This window comes from Echinops telfairi, unplaced genomic scaffold (assembly GCF_000313985.2).
Source record: "Echinops telfairi isolate 266 unplaced genomic scaffold, ASM31398v2 ScPeMD7_22;HRSCAF=79, whole genome shotgun sequence".
Classification (NCBI taxonomy): domain Eukaryota; kingdom Metazoa; phylum Chordata; class Mammalia; order Afrosoricida; family Tenrecidae; genus Echinops; species Echinops telfairi.
Genome location: NW_022103919.1, coordinates 2,645,253 through 2,657,673, shown reverse-complemented (window position 1 = coordinate 2,657,673; position 12,421 = coordinate 2,645,253). Strand labels below are relative to the sequence as shown.

The following is a 12,421-nucleotide window of genomic DNA, read 5'->3' as shown; positions in this document are numbered from 1 at the left end:
GTGACGCCGCGCCACGGAATGCGCGACGGCGCCCCGACGGGGGCACCGCCCAGCCACTTCCGCCCCCGTAGCCAGCCGGGGATTGGACGCTGGCGGCCGCCTCTGTACAGGCGGCAACTCCTATTGGCTGAAGACCCGTGACGTCAGGGGGCGGAGTTCAGGCCGGAATGAGGGCAGCATGCCGCCGCCCGGCCTCCTGGGCGCTGGGCTGTGGCGGAGCTGGGCTATGAGCTGGCGTGTTTTGGAGCCTCGTCCCGCGGGGAAGCGGTGGCTGGTGAGTGGAGTCGGCGGGCGGTGACGGAGGAGCGCCGGGGGCTCCCCGTGCAAAGTCCCCCAAATTCCTTGTATTCTTTCTTAATCCGGAAAATGGGTCCAGTACCACACTATTCAGACTTCCGGCTCCTGTCTCAGATTGCCCTGCGCGTTCGGGACACCACTTAGCCTTTTTGAGCTCCTGGATGCTTGGGGCCTCTCCTCCGGTCCCGTCCTCACCCCGGGCCCACGTCAGTCCGCAACTTTGTCCCAGGGAGTGGGGTGGTGCTGTGGGAAGGGATGGCAGGTCGCTTTCCCTGGTACCGTCCGTAGGTGGCCGGCCTGGGGAACCCCGGACTGCCAGGTACGCGGCACAGCGTGGGCATGGCAGTCCTGGGGCAGCTGGCGCGGCGCCTAGGTGTGGCGGAGAGCTGGGCCCGCGACCGTCGCTGCGCCGCCGACCTCGCTCTGGCCCCACTCGGGGATGCCCAGGTGGTCCTGCTCCGGCCGCGGCGGCTTATGAACGCCAACGGGCGAAGCGTGGCCCGAGCTGGTGAGTGAAGGCACAGGGTGGGTGGGCCCCCACCAGGGTCCAGGGACCAGAGAAGGGGGCGCTGGGCCGCAGCATACCTCCCTACCCGCCCCCAAGTGCCGCTTGGCCTTGGGTACTTGTAAGGGCCTCAGTTTCTTCATCTGTGAAGTGGGGCTTCTTCCATCTCCTTCACTGCCATTGATTCGAGTCCAACTCTTAGTTTACCATATAGGACGAACAACCATATAGAACTGCCTGTGGGTTTCGAGACTTTACCTCTTTGAGAGAGCAGAAAGCCTCATCTTTCTCCTATTGAATGGCTGATGGTTTTGAACGTGTGACCTTGTGGTTAGCACCCCACGGGGTAACCCTCCTTATGGGAGCCCAGAGTGGGGGCCGGGCCCTGAAGGGTGATGGTGATGTAACCAGGGCCACTGTTCCCCTGTGCCCAGCGGAGATGTTTGGGCTGACCGCTGAGGAAGTCTACCTGGTGCACGATGAGCTGGACAAGCCCCTGGGGAAACTGGCCCTGAAGCTGGGGGGCAGCGCCAGGTGAGACCCAGAACCAATTAGGGTGGCGGGGGGGTGGGGGCATGCTGAACCCAGCCTGGGCAGGGGAACAGGGAGGGAGGGGTGGAAGGGCCCTGCCCCTGGGAGATACTAATTGCTTTCCCCCTCTCTCTTGAAGAGGCCACAATGGTGTCCGCTCCTGCATTAGCTGCCTGAACTCCAGTGTGAGTCTGGACCCCCCTCCCCACACTGTCTTGAACTGGGACTGGGGGGGGCGGTCCCCATGGCCCCACCCCACCCCAACACTGAGTTCACACTCTCGCCCTCTGGCTCCCCCACAGGCCATGCCTCGGCTGCGGGTGGGCATCGGCCGCCCCACAAACCCAGAGGCCGTGCAGGCTCATGTGCTGGGCTGCTTCTCCCCTGCTGAGCAGGAGCTGCTGCCTCCGCTGTTGGAGCGTGCCACAGATCTGCTCCTGGACCACATCCGCGAGCGCAGCCAGGGCCGGTCCATGCTGGGCCCCTGACGACATGGACGTGGCTACTCGCCCAATCACAGTGCACATGCTCAGCCAGTCCACAGAACGGCCACGCCAAGCTTGCAGTGTACTCTCTTTATAGAAAGAGCTACTTTCCTCTGAGCTGCCTCAGGCAGCCTATGAAATAAAGGTGGGGGCGGGGGACAGTGGCCAGAACGGTCCATTTCTGGAGCAAGGGCTTAGTCTTCTCTCACTTGGGACGCAAGTACATTTCAGGAAGACTGAACTTTTTGAGCCTTTTCGGAGAACTAAGATCATAAATCTGTAAGAGGAAAGACAGGCTTGGAAGCTGAGGCCCCTCGGGACGCCCACTCACCTTCCCCAGCCTGTGGTACAGCAGCCCCGCTCCCAGGTGAAGCCTGAGGTGACTGAGACCTGCCACACCTTTCTTCAGAGCAGCCCACTCATAGCCCCAAGGTCACACCGCTGCGGTGTGGCAGAGCCCTGATGCACACCTAGGGCTAGCGGTCCCTGGGCCCCTGGCACCCTCACCACAGGGCTGCTGTTGGCTGGGAGGCTTCCCACTCGGGTGGTGTGCGACAGCAGCCGGAGGTCCTGGGAGTTGAGTGAGAAGTGAGTAGGGCGCGGCACCAGGCCCAGGTCCCCCGGCTGGTAGCGTGTGATGCCAGACAGCTGCTGTAGGAGAGGTTCCACCTTGGGCAGGCTGTGGGTGGGTGGGGGGGCTAGTGTTATCACCTCCCATTTCACAGATGAGGAGACTGAGGCTCAGAGAGGCTTTGGGGAATCAGGCTTCTGGCCCACAGTTGGTTGGGGACCTTGGCCGTGCTCCCCAGGACTGCTCTTTCCAAGGCCACGCGAGGCCACCACTCACCTCATCTTAGGTGGGTCTTTGGGAATGGACTTCCGTTGGGGATATACAGCCTCTTGAGGGATCAGGGATATAGCTGAACTGAGCATGGCCAGTAGCTGCTCCAGCATCTCTTTGTGCTGCAGCTGGAAGACCACACTGAAGCCCCCATCCTTCTCTTGGGATTGCATCTGTCAGAAGGGGCACGGTGTGCTGTGGGATCAGGCCACAGTGCCCCCCCCACCCAACACCCATGCATGAGCCCCAGCCCCAGTGCTCCCTGGCTCTGGTGCAATATCTGGCCTTTAAATGGGAGGTCCGAGGCTGCAGGGGTCCTCAGAGAAAGAGTACAGCTATTTTGAGACTTTGAAGGGCTTGCCAGGAACCCTCAGCAGAAGAGGGAGCCTCAGACCCACATCCCATCTCCTCCACAAGCTCCTAAGTGAGCAGCTTCTGACCCTGGCTGGCTAGCCAGCTTCCCCCTTTGACCACTTGCTGCTCACCTGCTGAATGGCCTGTAGGAAGGAGGTGGCCTGGGTCAGTGTCATTTCCAGGCTAGCCCTAACCTTCTGCTCTTCGGTCAGCTGCTGCTGCAGGGTCTGTGCCTTGGCCCGCTCCTGTTCCAGCTGCAGGTGCAACTGTTCGTTCTGGCTCCTGGAGTCAGGCCATGACAGGAAGCAGCTCTCCCAGCCTCTGTTGGGCCCTGCTACTTCTCTGCAGTCCACAGGGGCTACCACCCAGCCCTGGGCCTCAGACTGTCTCACAGGGAAAGCCACTGACAAGGGACTGGAATCCATAGTGCCACCCACCCCCTCAGCCTCCCACCGGTCCCACCTCAGTGCCTGCTCGTCTTTCTGCAGTTGCTGCAATTGCTGCTCCACGTGGTCCTGTAGCTGGCGCAGCTGCTCCGCCTCCAAGGTGCCCTGCCGCTGCTGGTGCCACTTCTCCGTCAGCATGAGGATGAGCTGTGGAGGCAGCAGGGGCCTTCAGCCAGCCCTGCTTCCCTAGCCCTGAGCAGAGCTCCTTGCCCAAATGCATCGAGGCCAGCCAAGACCCCGGAAGGGAACGGTCATGGCTGGGCAGAGTCCCAGCATCCCAGGGGTGGGCGCCACTCCAGGAAGCTAGGGGTGTCTAAAGCAAATGAAAGTGCAGAGCTGGGCCCAGCATCATCCCCCCCCCTCCCGAAGGCCAGTCCTCTCCCTGCTGCCTCCCTACCATTACTTTTCCAGCCCAGGGTCGGCCCTCCTGGTAGGGCAGAGCCCCTAGGGTCCCCTCCTGCTTCGTGTGCCAGATGCCAGGTCTCGGAGGCCAGGCAGGTGTACCTTATGGTGGCTACTGCTGTGCTTGGTCATGAACTTGTGCATGTTCTCCAGCAGTGCTAGCTGCTGATGCAGCTTGCAGTGGGCACCATGGAGCTGCTCGTTCTCCTGCAGTAGCTGCAGTCCTTGCTGGGACAGCTTGGCCAGCTGCAGGGTCACTGTGTGGTTCTCCTGGATGGCTCGCTTGGTGGTGTCCCACATCTGGTTACTGGCCACCCTGCGGAACTCGCTGGCCACCAGGTTCACACGCTGAATGATCTCCTTCTTCAGTCTGGGTGGGAATGAGGTGGGAACTGGACAGGGTGGGCACGGCCCCCGGGCACCCCTGGCCTTCTGGGCAGGCGGGAGGGGGCCCCAGGAAGAAGTTGTTTCTTTTTAAATTTTGTTTGAAGTTGTTTGTTTCATTGTGGCCCCTTTGTTACCTTTTGAATTGTGAACCTCACCAACACGTTACCTATTAAATAGCATTTCACTCATCCAAAGTGTCTGGAGGTTCTGTATCGCCAGGGCGAGATTGGGGACTTAGCTCCCCTCCCTACAGCCCACCCCCATTCCCGTCTCCATAAATCAATCAGGATTCTGGAAAGCACTCAGCCCGTGAGGGACCTGAACAATCCCAGTCCCCCCACAGTTGGAAGCGGAGGCCCGAAGGCTGGGATGTGCCGCAGCGATCCAGCTCCTGGCCTGCCCACCTGTCCTTGTCCAGCACGGACTTCTTCTCCAGGTTGTACACGTAGTCCTTGTAGAGGCTCTCCTGATTATGCAGTTGGCTCTCCAGCGTCTCAAACTTGCCCATGAGCTCCTCTTTCTGCAGCCGGAACTCCTCCAGAGCTGCCAGCTTCCCCACTGCCCACAGCCAGGTACAAGTCCTGGTGATACCTCAGCTCTCTGCCCCTCCCTCCCTCCAAGTCCTCCTGACCTCCTGGGTCGCCCCCGCCCCTCAGTGCCATTGCCCACCTTGATGCCCCTGCTCTGAATCTGCTTCTGTCCCCACCAAGAAGCCACCCTCAACACCGCCCCCTTCAGGAGGCACGAGGACCGTCTGGGGCAGGCACTCATGACCTTGTCCAGCCTCCCAAGAACCCTTGCCAGCCAGGTGGCCTCAGGCAAACCACTGCCTCTTCTTGAGGCGCTTCCACCTTTGCGAAAGGATTGGAGCTTGCCTGGCAGATCACAGGGAGCAATTAGGGGAGAGAATGTGTGGGACACAACCAAGACCTGGTCTTTCTCAGAGCCATCATCCCCATCTCCCATGGCCGAGACTGAAGGCCGGAGGGAAGCACGAGCTCAAGGCCACACAGGTCGTGGCGGGGCTGGGGTTGGCACAGGGCCACTCACCCAGGATGATGTTCTCCGAAGTGAGCTGGTCCTTGGTCTCCTGAAACTCGTGACGCACCTGGGCCAGCTGGGCCTCAAACGCGTCCTTCTCCATCTCTTTGGCCAGCTGCAGACTCTGGAGCTGCTCGTTGAGGTCGGCGATCTCGTCCACCCGCTGGTTGAGCGTGCGCTTGAGGAAGGCCACGATCTCCTTCTTGTTGGCGGCCAGCTGCTCGAACTCCTGGCGGAAGAGCTTCTCCTGCACAGAGAGCTCATCCCACTTCCGCTGGTACCTGGGGTGGGCGGGGCACAGGTCCTGGGCTAGGCCAGGCCTCAGGTACAGCTGGGCCCCACCCCTTCGAAGGAGCATTTGAGGCTCCTCCCCGCTCTGGTCCCAGCCGCTCCCACCATTGCCCCATGAATGGGCCACCCCTGTTGGGAGCCTCACCGCGCACCCGTGGGGGCTCAGCACTTTGCCTTCCTCTGAGCACTGGAATGTAAGTTCCTTGAGGACAAAGTCACAGCTATGTCCCCAGCAGCAGAGAACGTGCCTGCTGCGTATGGGTGTGCAGTGTGATGGTGGAATCCTTAAAAGCCACCCATAGCAAAGGAGGTCCTATGCTGCGTAAGCCCATTTCACAGTCAAGGACCAGAGGCTCAGAGACGTGACAGGAGCCAACCCCTAGTCGGTGACAGAACAAGAACTTGAACCCAAGTCAGTCTGACTCTCAAGCCCAGATCCTTAACCACAGCACTGCTGACTGCCAGCCAGGGCCAACTCTGCACCCCTCCTGAACCCTAAGCCTCTGCCGCGACCAGTCCTCACCCTTACCCATGGAACGAACCCTGATCTTGCCACATCTGCCCTGTCTCTGATGCCCTCCTCTGCAGTGACCCTGTCCCACCAGGAGGGAGGTGTTTGCACCCACCCCCCTGTTGGCAAATATGTTTCCTCCGCTGCCACGTCAGCATTCTAAGGACAGAGGGCTCGGCAAATAGCATCTAATAACTGTCAAATGCACTTTCTCCAAATATACTCCATCTGTTCTCTCAACCGGGAGCAAGTTTGAGAGTTGTAAGGGCACTGCATCCACCTTTGCTGGCTGTCGACGGAACCATTGGTAGAAGTCACAGTGCTGGCTCTTCTGTAATTTACTCATGGCCACTGTGTGCTGGGCGCTACGGACATGGGGATGAATGGCCTGCTTTGTGGCGCACAGAGATGGCCTGAAACTTTGATGAGCCTGGCTGGGGGTGGGGGGTGCGGGAGGGCTGTATGTATGTGTGTGACCAGGAGGCCAGTGGTCCCAACTTTGAGCCGCCTCCTCTCTGGGCCTCCGTCCCCTCACCTGTGCCATGGGGATGGCGACCGGTCTGCAGTGAGGACCCAGCCGGCACTAGCACCACGCCCACCTGGGGCACCTGAGGGTCCTGCTCAGTCATATAGGCTGTGCATGTGTGCCACGTCATATAGGGAAGAGCTGCTGTCGATTTGCCCCCAAAGGGGGCTGGTCTTAGTTTCCTCTCCTTGGGAGGAAACCTTCAGACTAAAAACAAAGATGAAGAGTAACGGGTCCGATGGCTGGGGAAGTCGGTGGGGCAGGCGGCAGCGGTCCAGGGTGTGGACGGAGGGAATAGGTGCCCCCTCCTGCCCATCCTTCCCGAGTGTTAAATCCTGCCCTTTCATGGAGAGCATGGCTCCAGGGGCAGAAGCCAGACTCAGGGGGATCTGGGCTTGCCTGCTGGGGTGGGGGCACAAACTCTGCCATCAAGCCGATGCTAACTCACAGCGACCTTATAGGGCAGGGTGGAACAGCCCCCGTGGGTGTCCAAGACTGCACCTCTTGACAGGGCTAGAAAGCCTCATTGCCCTCCCTTGGAGGGGGCTAGTGGTTTCGAACTGTTGACCTTGCAGTTCGCAGCCTAACGCATGACCCTCTGTACCGCCAAGGCTCTTAGTGGAGGTGCTAGTGAGCATGGACTCCCAGAACTCTGGAGAGCTGACAAGGGGTGAGAAATCCAATTTCTCTCCAAATCTTAAAGCCACTTGAGGTTGGGATGGCCTGTGGGGCTGGGGGCGGCGGGTGGGGGGGCGATGCATACGGTGGGGCCTGGGTACCAAAGGAAAGGTCATGACCGAGCTCAGGTCAGACGCAGAACTCCATAGCAGGCCCAGCTCCCTTTGCCCACCCACCGGGCCAGCCTGTCCTCCAGATCTCGGATCTGGATGTGGTAGAACTCCCGCGTCTCCGGGTCCAACACCGACTCTGTTGCCGCGCCGGGGTCCTTCTTCCCCCCTTTCTTCCTCTTCACCTCGGGCTCCTTGCCCCCCTTGCCGGCCTTGATTTTGGGAGCCATGGCTGGTAGCAGCCACAGCTGGAGGTCCCCTTTAAGAGGCCAGGTGGTTGCTAAGGAAGTGGACTCTACACATAGCAACAAGCTGAAGGATTGTGGCTGGGCTTAAAGGGACCCTGGCCTCCTCCTAGCTGGTCACTGGACAGTCTCCCCTTCCAAGACAGATACATCACAGTAACCTGGATGCCCCTGACCATGCCTAGGATCAGGATGCTAGGCTCTTGGGGGCACACTTTTGGGCTCTGGGGTAACCCTTCCCTCCCTCAAATGGGGGTGGTGTTGGTTGCCAGCGAGTCGGGGCTGTGACTCAGAGTGACCTGTGCGCAACAGAAGGAAACACTGCCCGGTCCTGGGCCGTCCGCACGTTGATTCTGTGCCTGAGCCCATTGTAGGTGCCATGCCAGTCCGGCTCCTTGAGGGCCTGCCTCTTCACTAAGCACAACCTATCTCTGCAGACAACATGCCCAAAGTCTGCGAGAAGAAGCCCGTCATCCTTGCCTCTCAGGAGCACTGTGGCCGTGCTGCTTCCAAGGTAGATTGGTTTGTCCTTTGACCGTCGATGGTGGTGTAACTATTCTTCTCCAGCACCACAACTCAAGTGCACCAGTTTTTCCTCAGGCTTCCCGATTCAGGGTCTAACTTTCACAAGCACGTGAGGTCGGGTGCACCTGTGTTTGCAGAGTAACATCCTGGCCCGTCAAGACGCTAAAGCAGCGGTCCTCAACCTGTGGGTCACGACCCCTTTGGGAGTCGAACGACCCTTTCACAGGGATCACCCTATTCATCACAGTAGCAAAATGACAGTGATGAAGTAGCAACGAAAAAAATGTTATGGTTGGAGGGGGTCACCACCACATGAGGAACTGTATGAAAGGGTCGCGGCATCAGGAAGGTTGAGAACCACTGGTCTGAAGACTTCTTGTGCAGCAGATTGACCTAAAGCAACACGTCTCTGGATCTCTCGACTGCTGCTTCCATGATGAGCCTCGATTGCGGATCCAAACAAGACAATCCGCAACGTCAACTTTTCCTCCACCGATCATGATGTTAACCTTTTGGCCCAGGGGTGAGGATGTTGGCTTTCTTTACACTGAGTTGTAATCCATACTGAAAGCTGCGATCCTTGATCTTTCTTCCCCAGCAAGTGCTTCAAGTCCTCCTCACTTTCAGCAAGCAAGGTTGTGTTGTCTGCATAGCGCAGGTTGGTGATGAGCCCAAATAGTAAGCAGTGGAAATAAGCGACATGGGAATAATCGGCTCCATCCCCCTTGGGCAGGTCAGAAGTGGGAGGCACATCTGCCCAGCACGACCTCTGGCCAGAGACTCCCTTTCTGTAGCTCCCAGCTGGGTGGTAGCAACCTGGGGGTGTGGGATAGTGAGGGTGGGAGGTGTTCACTGGCCAGATTCCCTGGTTGGCAGCTGTGCGCCCCAACCAAACTCAGCCCCTCCATCTCCGTCTCTCACTGCTGGCCACCTGTTTGCGTGCTTGCCCGCCCCCCAGCCCAGGTGCTTCTGGGACAGCGGCCAGTGCTCGCCGCAGTCCCACCTGTGGTCTCAGCGCGTGGCCGCGGCTCTGTCCCAAGTCTGGTGACTAGGCATAGTTCCCAAAGCAAATGGGGCTTGTTTGAGGATCAGATCTTGAGAAGGGGAGGACTCTCAGGTGGGTAGGGGGCTGAGAGGGGATGGTGAGGGTGGGTACTCACTACTGGCCAGTGAGGTCCGCTGGAGCAGTGGTTGGTTTAAGTGGGCTCAAGTTTGAGCACTGTGTCTCACTCCCAGTGTGGCCTTGGGCCAGTGGCCTGACCTCTCTGAGCTCTAAAGGGGGGAGAGTAACAGTACCTGCTCCTCACAGACTGTTCTGTGGTCTGAGCGAGACCTTGTCTATAGTCCCTGCACAGCGGGGCGGCCCGCAGGCAGCAGGCACTCAGGAAGTGGTGGCCAGTGCTGCCGTCAGCTGTGCCAGTGCATGAAGCTCCAGCCTGCTTTGTGGGTGGGCAGCCTCTGGAATTTCCAATACCTCTGTGCCCCCAGCCTCGGCTGGGCTCTTTCCTGGGTATGTGCGTGCCAGCTGGGGCAAAGATGGGACTGGCAGAGGCCAAGAGCACCCTTGCTCCCGTGCTCAGCCCTTGAACCGGCGTTCTCAGGTAGATCCTCCAGGCAGTGCAATGAGCTCTGGTTCCCAGTGTGTGTGGTGACACAGGCCCCAGAGGATAGCGGCCTGGCTCAGTGCCCAGCACCCGGGGGCTGGCAGCGGGCTGCTACCCAATCCCCCCAAAATAATGTTCCTCCCGCCCCCACTCCCACTCCTCTGCCCCATCACCACCGCAATAGGCAAAATGACTCTCTTGACGGGAGTCTAGTTCAGCAGGGGTTCCCCATGGTGTTCCCTAGCTGTTCTTCTCCCTCTGCGCCGCTCCCCCCTCATCCCCCCACCCCCCGCCCAGCTTCTACCTTCATTTACCCATCTCGGGCAAAATTTCCAGCCTGGCTGGGAATTGGGGTCACAGGCGGCCACGAGCCCCCAAAGGATGTCAACTCTGAGATCCGAACCCAGCCTGGGTCTCAGCACCAGGCTTGCTCCCCAGGGATGGGGACAGGGGTTTTTGTGTGGCTGCAGTCTCACGGATGGCACTAGTGACCAAGGGATTTCTGGGGCAGTCTCCATGGCGTGGGGACTGGAGAGAGGTTGGAGAGAGATCGTTTTCTGAGATCGGCTTGCTCCCTGTTCTCAAACCCCAGGCCATCTCGCTTTGGCTTCTCTTCTCCATGCCCTCTGCATCCTTTTGGGGATGGTGAAGGCAAGCCTGGAACTACTAGGCTTCGTGGGTCTGGAAGGCTGTGTGCAGGGGCCGGGCTCCCCGTCAGGGCCAATCAGAACCAAGCAGGGGCATCTGAGAGCATTCCCCAAGCCACTTACAGACTTGAGCAGCACAGAGCGGGGCCTCTCAGCCCAGGGTCTCAAACACCCTGTGCAAACACAGAACGGTATGCTGACTCTGACCTTGGGGTGACTCCTAGCCAACCAGGCCTAAAGATAACATCACAGCTAACCTCCTGTGCAGGCCCAAGGCCTCACCCTTCCCAGAAGGTTCCCTGAGGGAATATCCAAGAGTCTACTCCCTGGCTGAATGGGGGACAAAACCATAAACTACCTGAACTTCCCAGCTGCATGCAAACCCAGTGGCAAAGGGTAAAACTCCAACAGGAAGTGCATGGGACCAGACTCAGATCAACTAGTGACTGAAGCCGACCCAGGAGTCATCCCTAGAGGAAAAAAACCTGAGCTGGGACAACAGAGCCTGGGCACCAAGGAAAACTTAGCTTCCAAGAATTTAAAAAAAAAAAATTTTTACTGGGGGCTCCTACGACTCTTATCACAATCCATCCATCCATCCATTGTGTCAAGCACATTTGTACATTTGTTGCCCAGGGAGGGGGTTATATGTAGATCCTTGTGATCAGTTCCCCCCTTTCTACCCTACCTTCCCTCCACCCTCCTCTTATTGCCACTCTCACCACTGGTCCTCAAGGGATCGTCCGCCCTGGATTCCCTGTGTTTCCAGTTGCTATCTGTACCAGTGTACATGCTCTGGTCTAGCCAGCCTTGCAAGCTAGAATTGGGATCATGATGGGGATGGGGGGTGAGGAGGAAGCATCGATTGTGAGTGACGTTTACAGGGTTAATTGTGATGGTAAAAACTTGGAAATCTAGCGATGGGATTGGTCAATTTTGCCACCCTCAAAACTCACTGCTATTGAGTGGATGCCGACTCACAGAGACCCTATAGGGCAGGGTAGAACTGCCCCAGTGTGTTCCAGAGACTGTAATTCTTTACGGGAGTAGAAAGCCCCATCTTTCTCCCCAGGAGAAGCTGGTGGTTTCAAACTGTGGACCTTGTGGCGAGCAGTCCAATTGGGAACCACTAGGCCACCAGGACTCCTTTTGCCACCCTTCTGGGTTTCAAATGAGCCATCTCAGGGCGGCAGGGAGGGAGGAACAGGAAGAGACAGGAGCGATGTGCATCCTTGGGACCGAGAGCCTCCACAGTTACCTCCTTCCTGTGGGGATGGAAGGCTCTGACTCCAAAGAACCAAGAGCAGGCAAGGGCTCAGTGGCTTGCAGGTCCCCAGAGCCAGGAAAGGGGCAGGAGGCCAGCTTAATCGGGGAAGCTAGGCTGACTGACCCACAGAGCTCAAGCCAACTGCTTTCAGGCTGAGGGCCGGGGGGTGGGGGAGTGGGGAGCTGGAGGTAGGGGTGCCTCCTTGAGCACTTGCCAACTGTGCTGAAAGAGTAGAAGCCAAGGGTGTAGCTGAGAGACCAAGGGCCAGAGGGAGGCGTGCCTGGGAGCGCCCGTGAGAAGAGGCTGTCCTGACGGAATAATTGTGCCCTTTTCCATTGCTAGATAAATCCCATAATCATGAGTATTGCCATTTCCATGAGTTATTGACCCCAGCTGAGCAGCAGGGTGCTGTGGGTGGGACGGTCGCTGTCAGATGGGTAAAGCAGGTTGGAGGTTGGTGGCATGTCTACCTCTAGGAGCTGGCCTCGGGCTGATGTGGACTTTGACGTCCCTCCCCCTGGGGAAGCCAGAAGAGAGCAGATACCATCCGCCATCTCTACATGTTTTTAGAACCGATGCATACCGAGAATTGGGAGAACGACGAGGCTTTCTACTCCTGTAAAGAGTGACAATTGGAATCCAGGACAGATGACCTCTTCAGGACCAGTGGTGAGAGTGGTGATGCCTGGAGGGTGGAGGGAATGTGGGGTGGAAAGGGGGGAACTGAT

General features: G+C 58.6%; 2 protein-coding genes across 2 annotated transcripts; one reads left to right on the top strand and one right to left on the bottom strand.

The window, feature by feature from the left end:
* Positions 1 to 175: 175 nt before the first annotated feature.
* Positions 176 to 2,525, top strand: PTRH1 (peptidyl-tRNA hydrolase 1 homolog). The gene is made up of 5 exons (XM_004713298.3): positions 176 to 274; positions 586 to 805; positions 1,237 to 1,336; positions 1,473 to 1,518; positions 1,636 to 2,525. The coding sequence occupies exons 1-5, from the start codon at positions 179 to 181 to the stop codon at positions 1,819 to 1,821; spliced, it is 648 nt and encodes a 215-aa protein (XP_004713355.1). The 5' UTR covers positions 176 to 178; the 3' UTR covers positions 1,822 to 2,525.
* CFAP157 (cilia and flagella associated protein 157) lies at positions 1,900 to 7,635 on the bottom strand. The gene is made up of 9 exons (XM_004713299.2): positions 7,472 to 7,635; positions 5,299 to 5,570; positions 4,653 to 4,806; positions 3,964 to 4,231; positions 3,476 to 3,606; positions 3,145 to 3,295; positions 2,666 to 2,832; positions 2,300 to 2,497; positions 1,900 to 2,081 (listed from the first exon to the last, which is right to left on the bottom strand). The coding sequence occupies exons 1-9, from the start codon at positions 7,633 to 7,635 to the stop codon at positions 2,024 to 2,026; spliced, it is 1,563 nt and encodes a 520-aa protein (XP_004713356.1). The 3' UTR covers positions 1,900 to 2,023.
* Between the last annotated feature and the right edge of the window lie 4,786 nt (positions 7,636 to 12,421).

Bases quoted from the DNA above. Each gene is read 5' to 3' on its own strand.
- PTRH1 (XM_004713298.3), top strand. From the start codon at position 179: ATGCCGCCGCCCGGCCTCCTGGGCGCTGGGCTGTGGCGGAGCTGGGCT. The intron at 1,337-1,472 runs GTGAGACCCAGA...TCTCTCTTGAAG, and splicing joins AAGCTGGGGGGCAGCGCCAG to AGGCCACAATGGTGTCCGCT. The intron at 1,519-1,635 runs GTGAGTCTGGAC...GCTCCCCCACAG, and splicing joins TTAGCTGCCTGAACTCCAGT to GCCATGCCTCGGCTGCGGGT.
- CFAP157 (XM_004713299.2), bottom strand. From the start codon at position 7,635: ATGGCTCCCAAAATCAAGGCCGGCAAGGGGGGCAAGGAGCCCGAGGTG. The intron at 4,807-5,298 runs GTGAGTGGCCCT...GGCTGTGGGCAG, and splicing joins TTCGGAGAACATCATCCTGG to TGGGGAAGCTGGCAGCTCTG. The intron at 2,082-2,299 runs GCTAGCCCTAGG...TTATGATCTTAG, and splicing joins GTGCCAGGGGCCCAGGGACC to TTCTCCGAAAAGGCTCAAAA.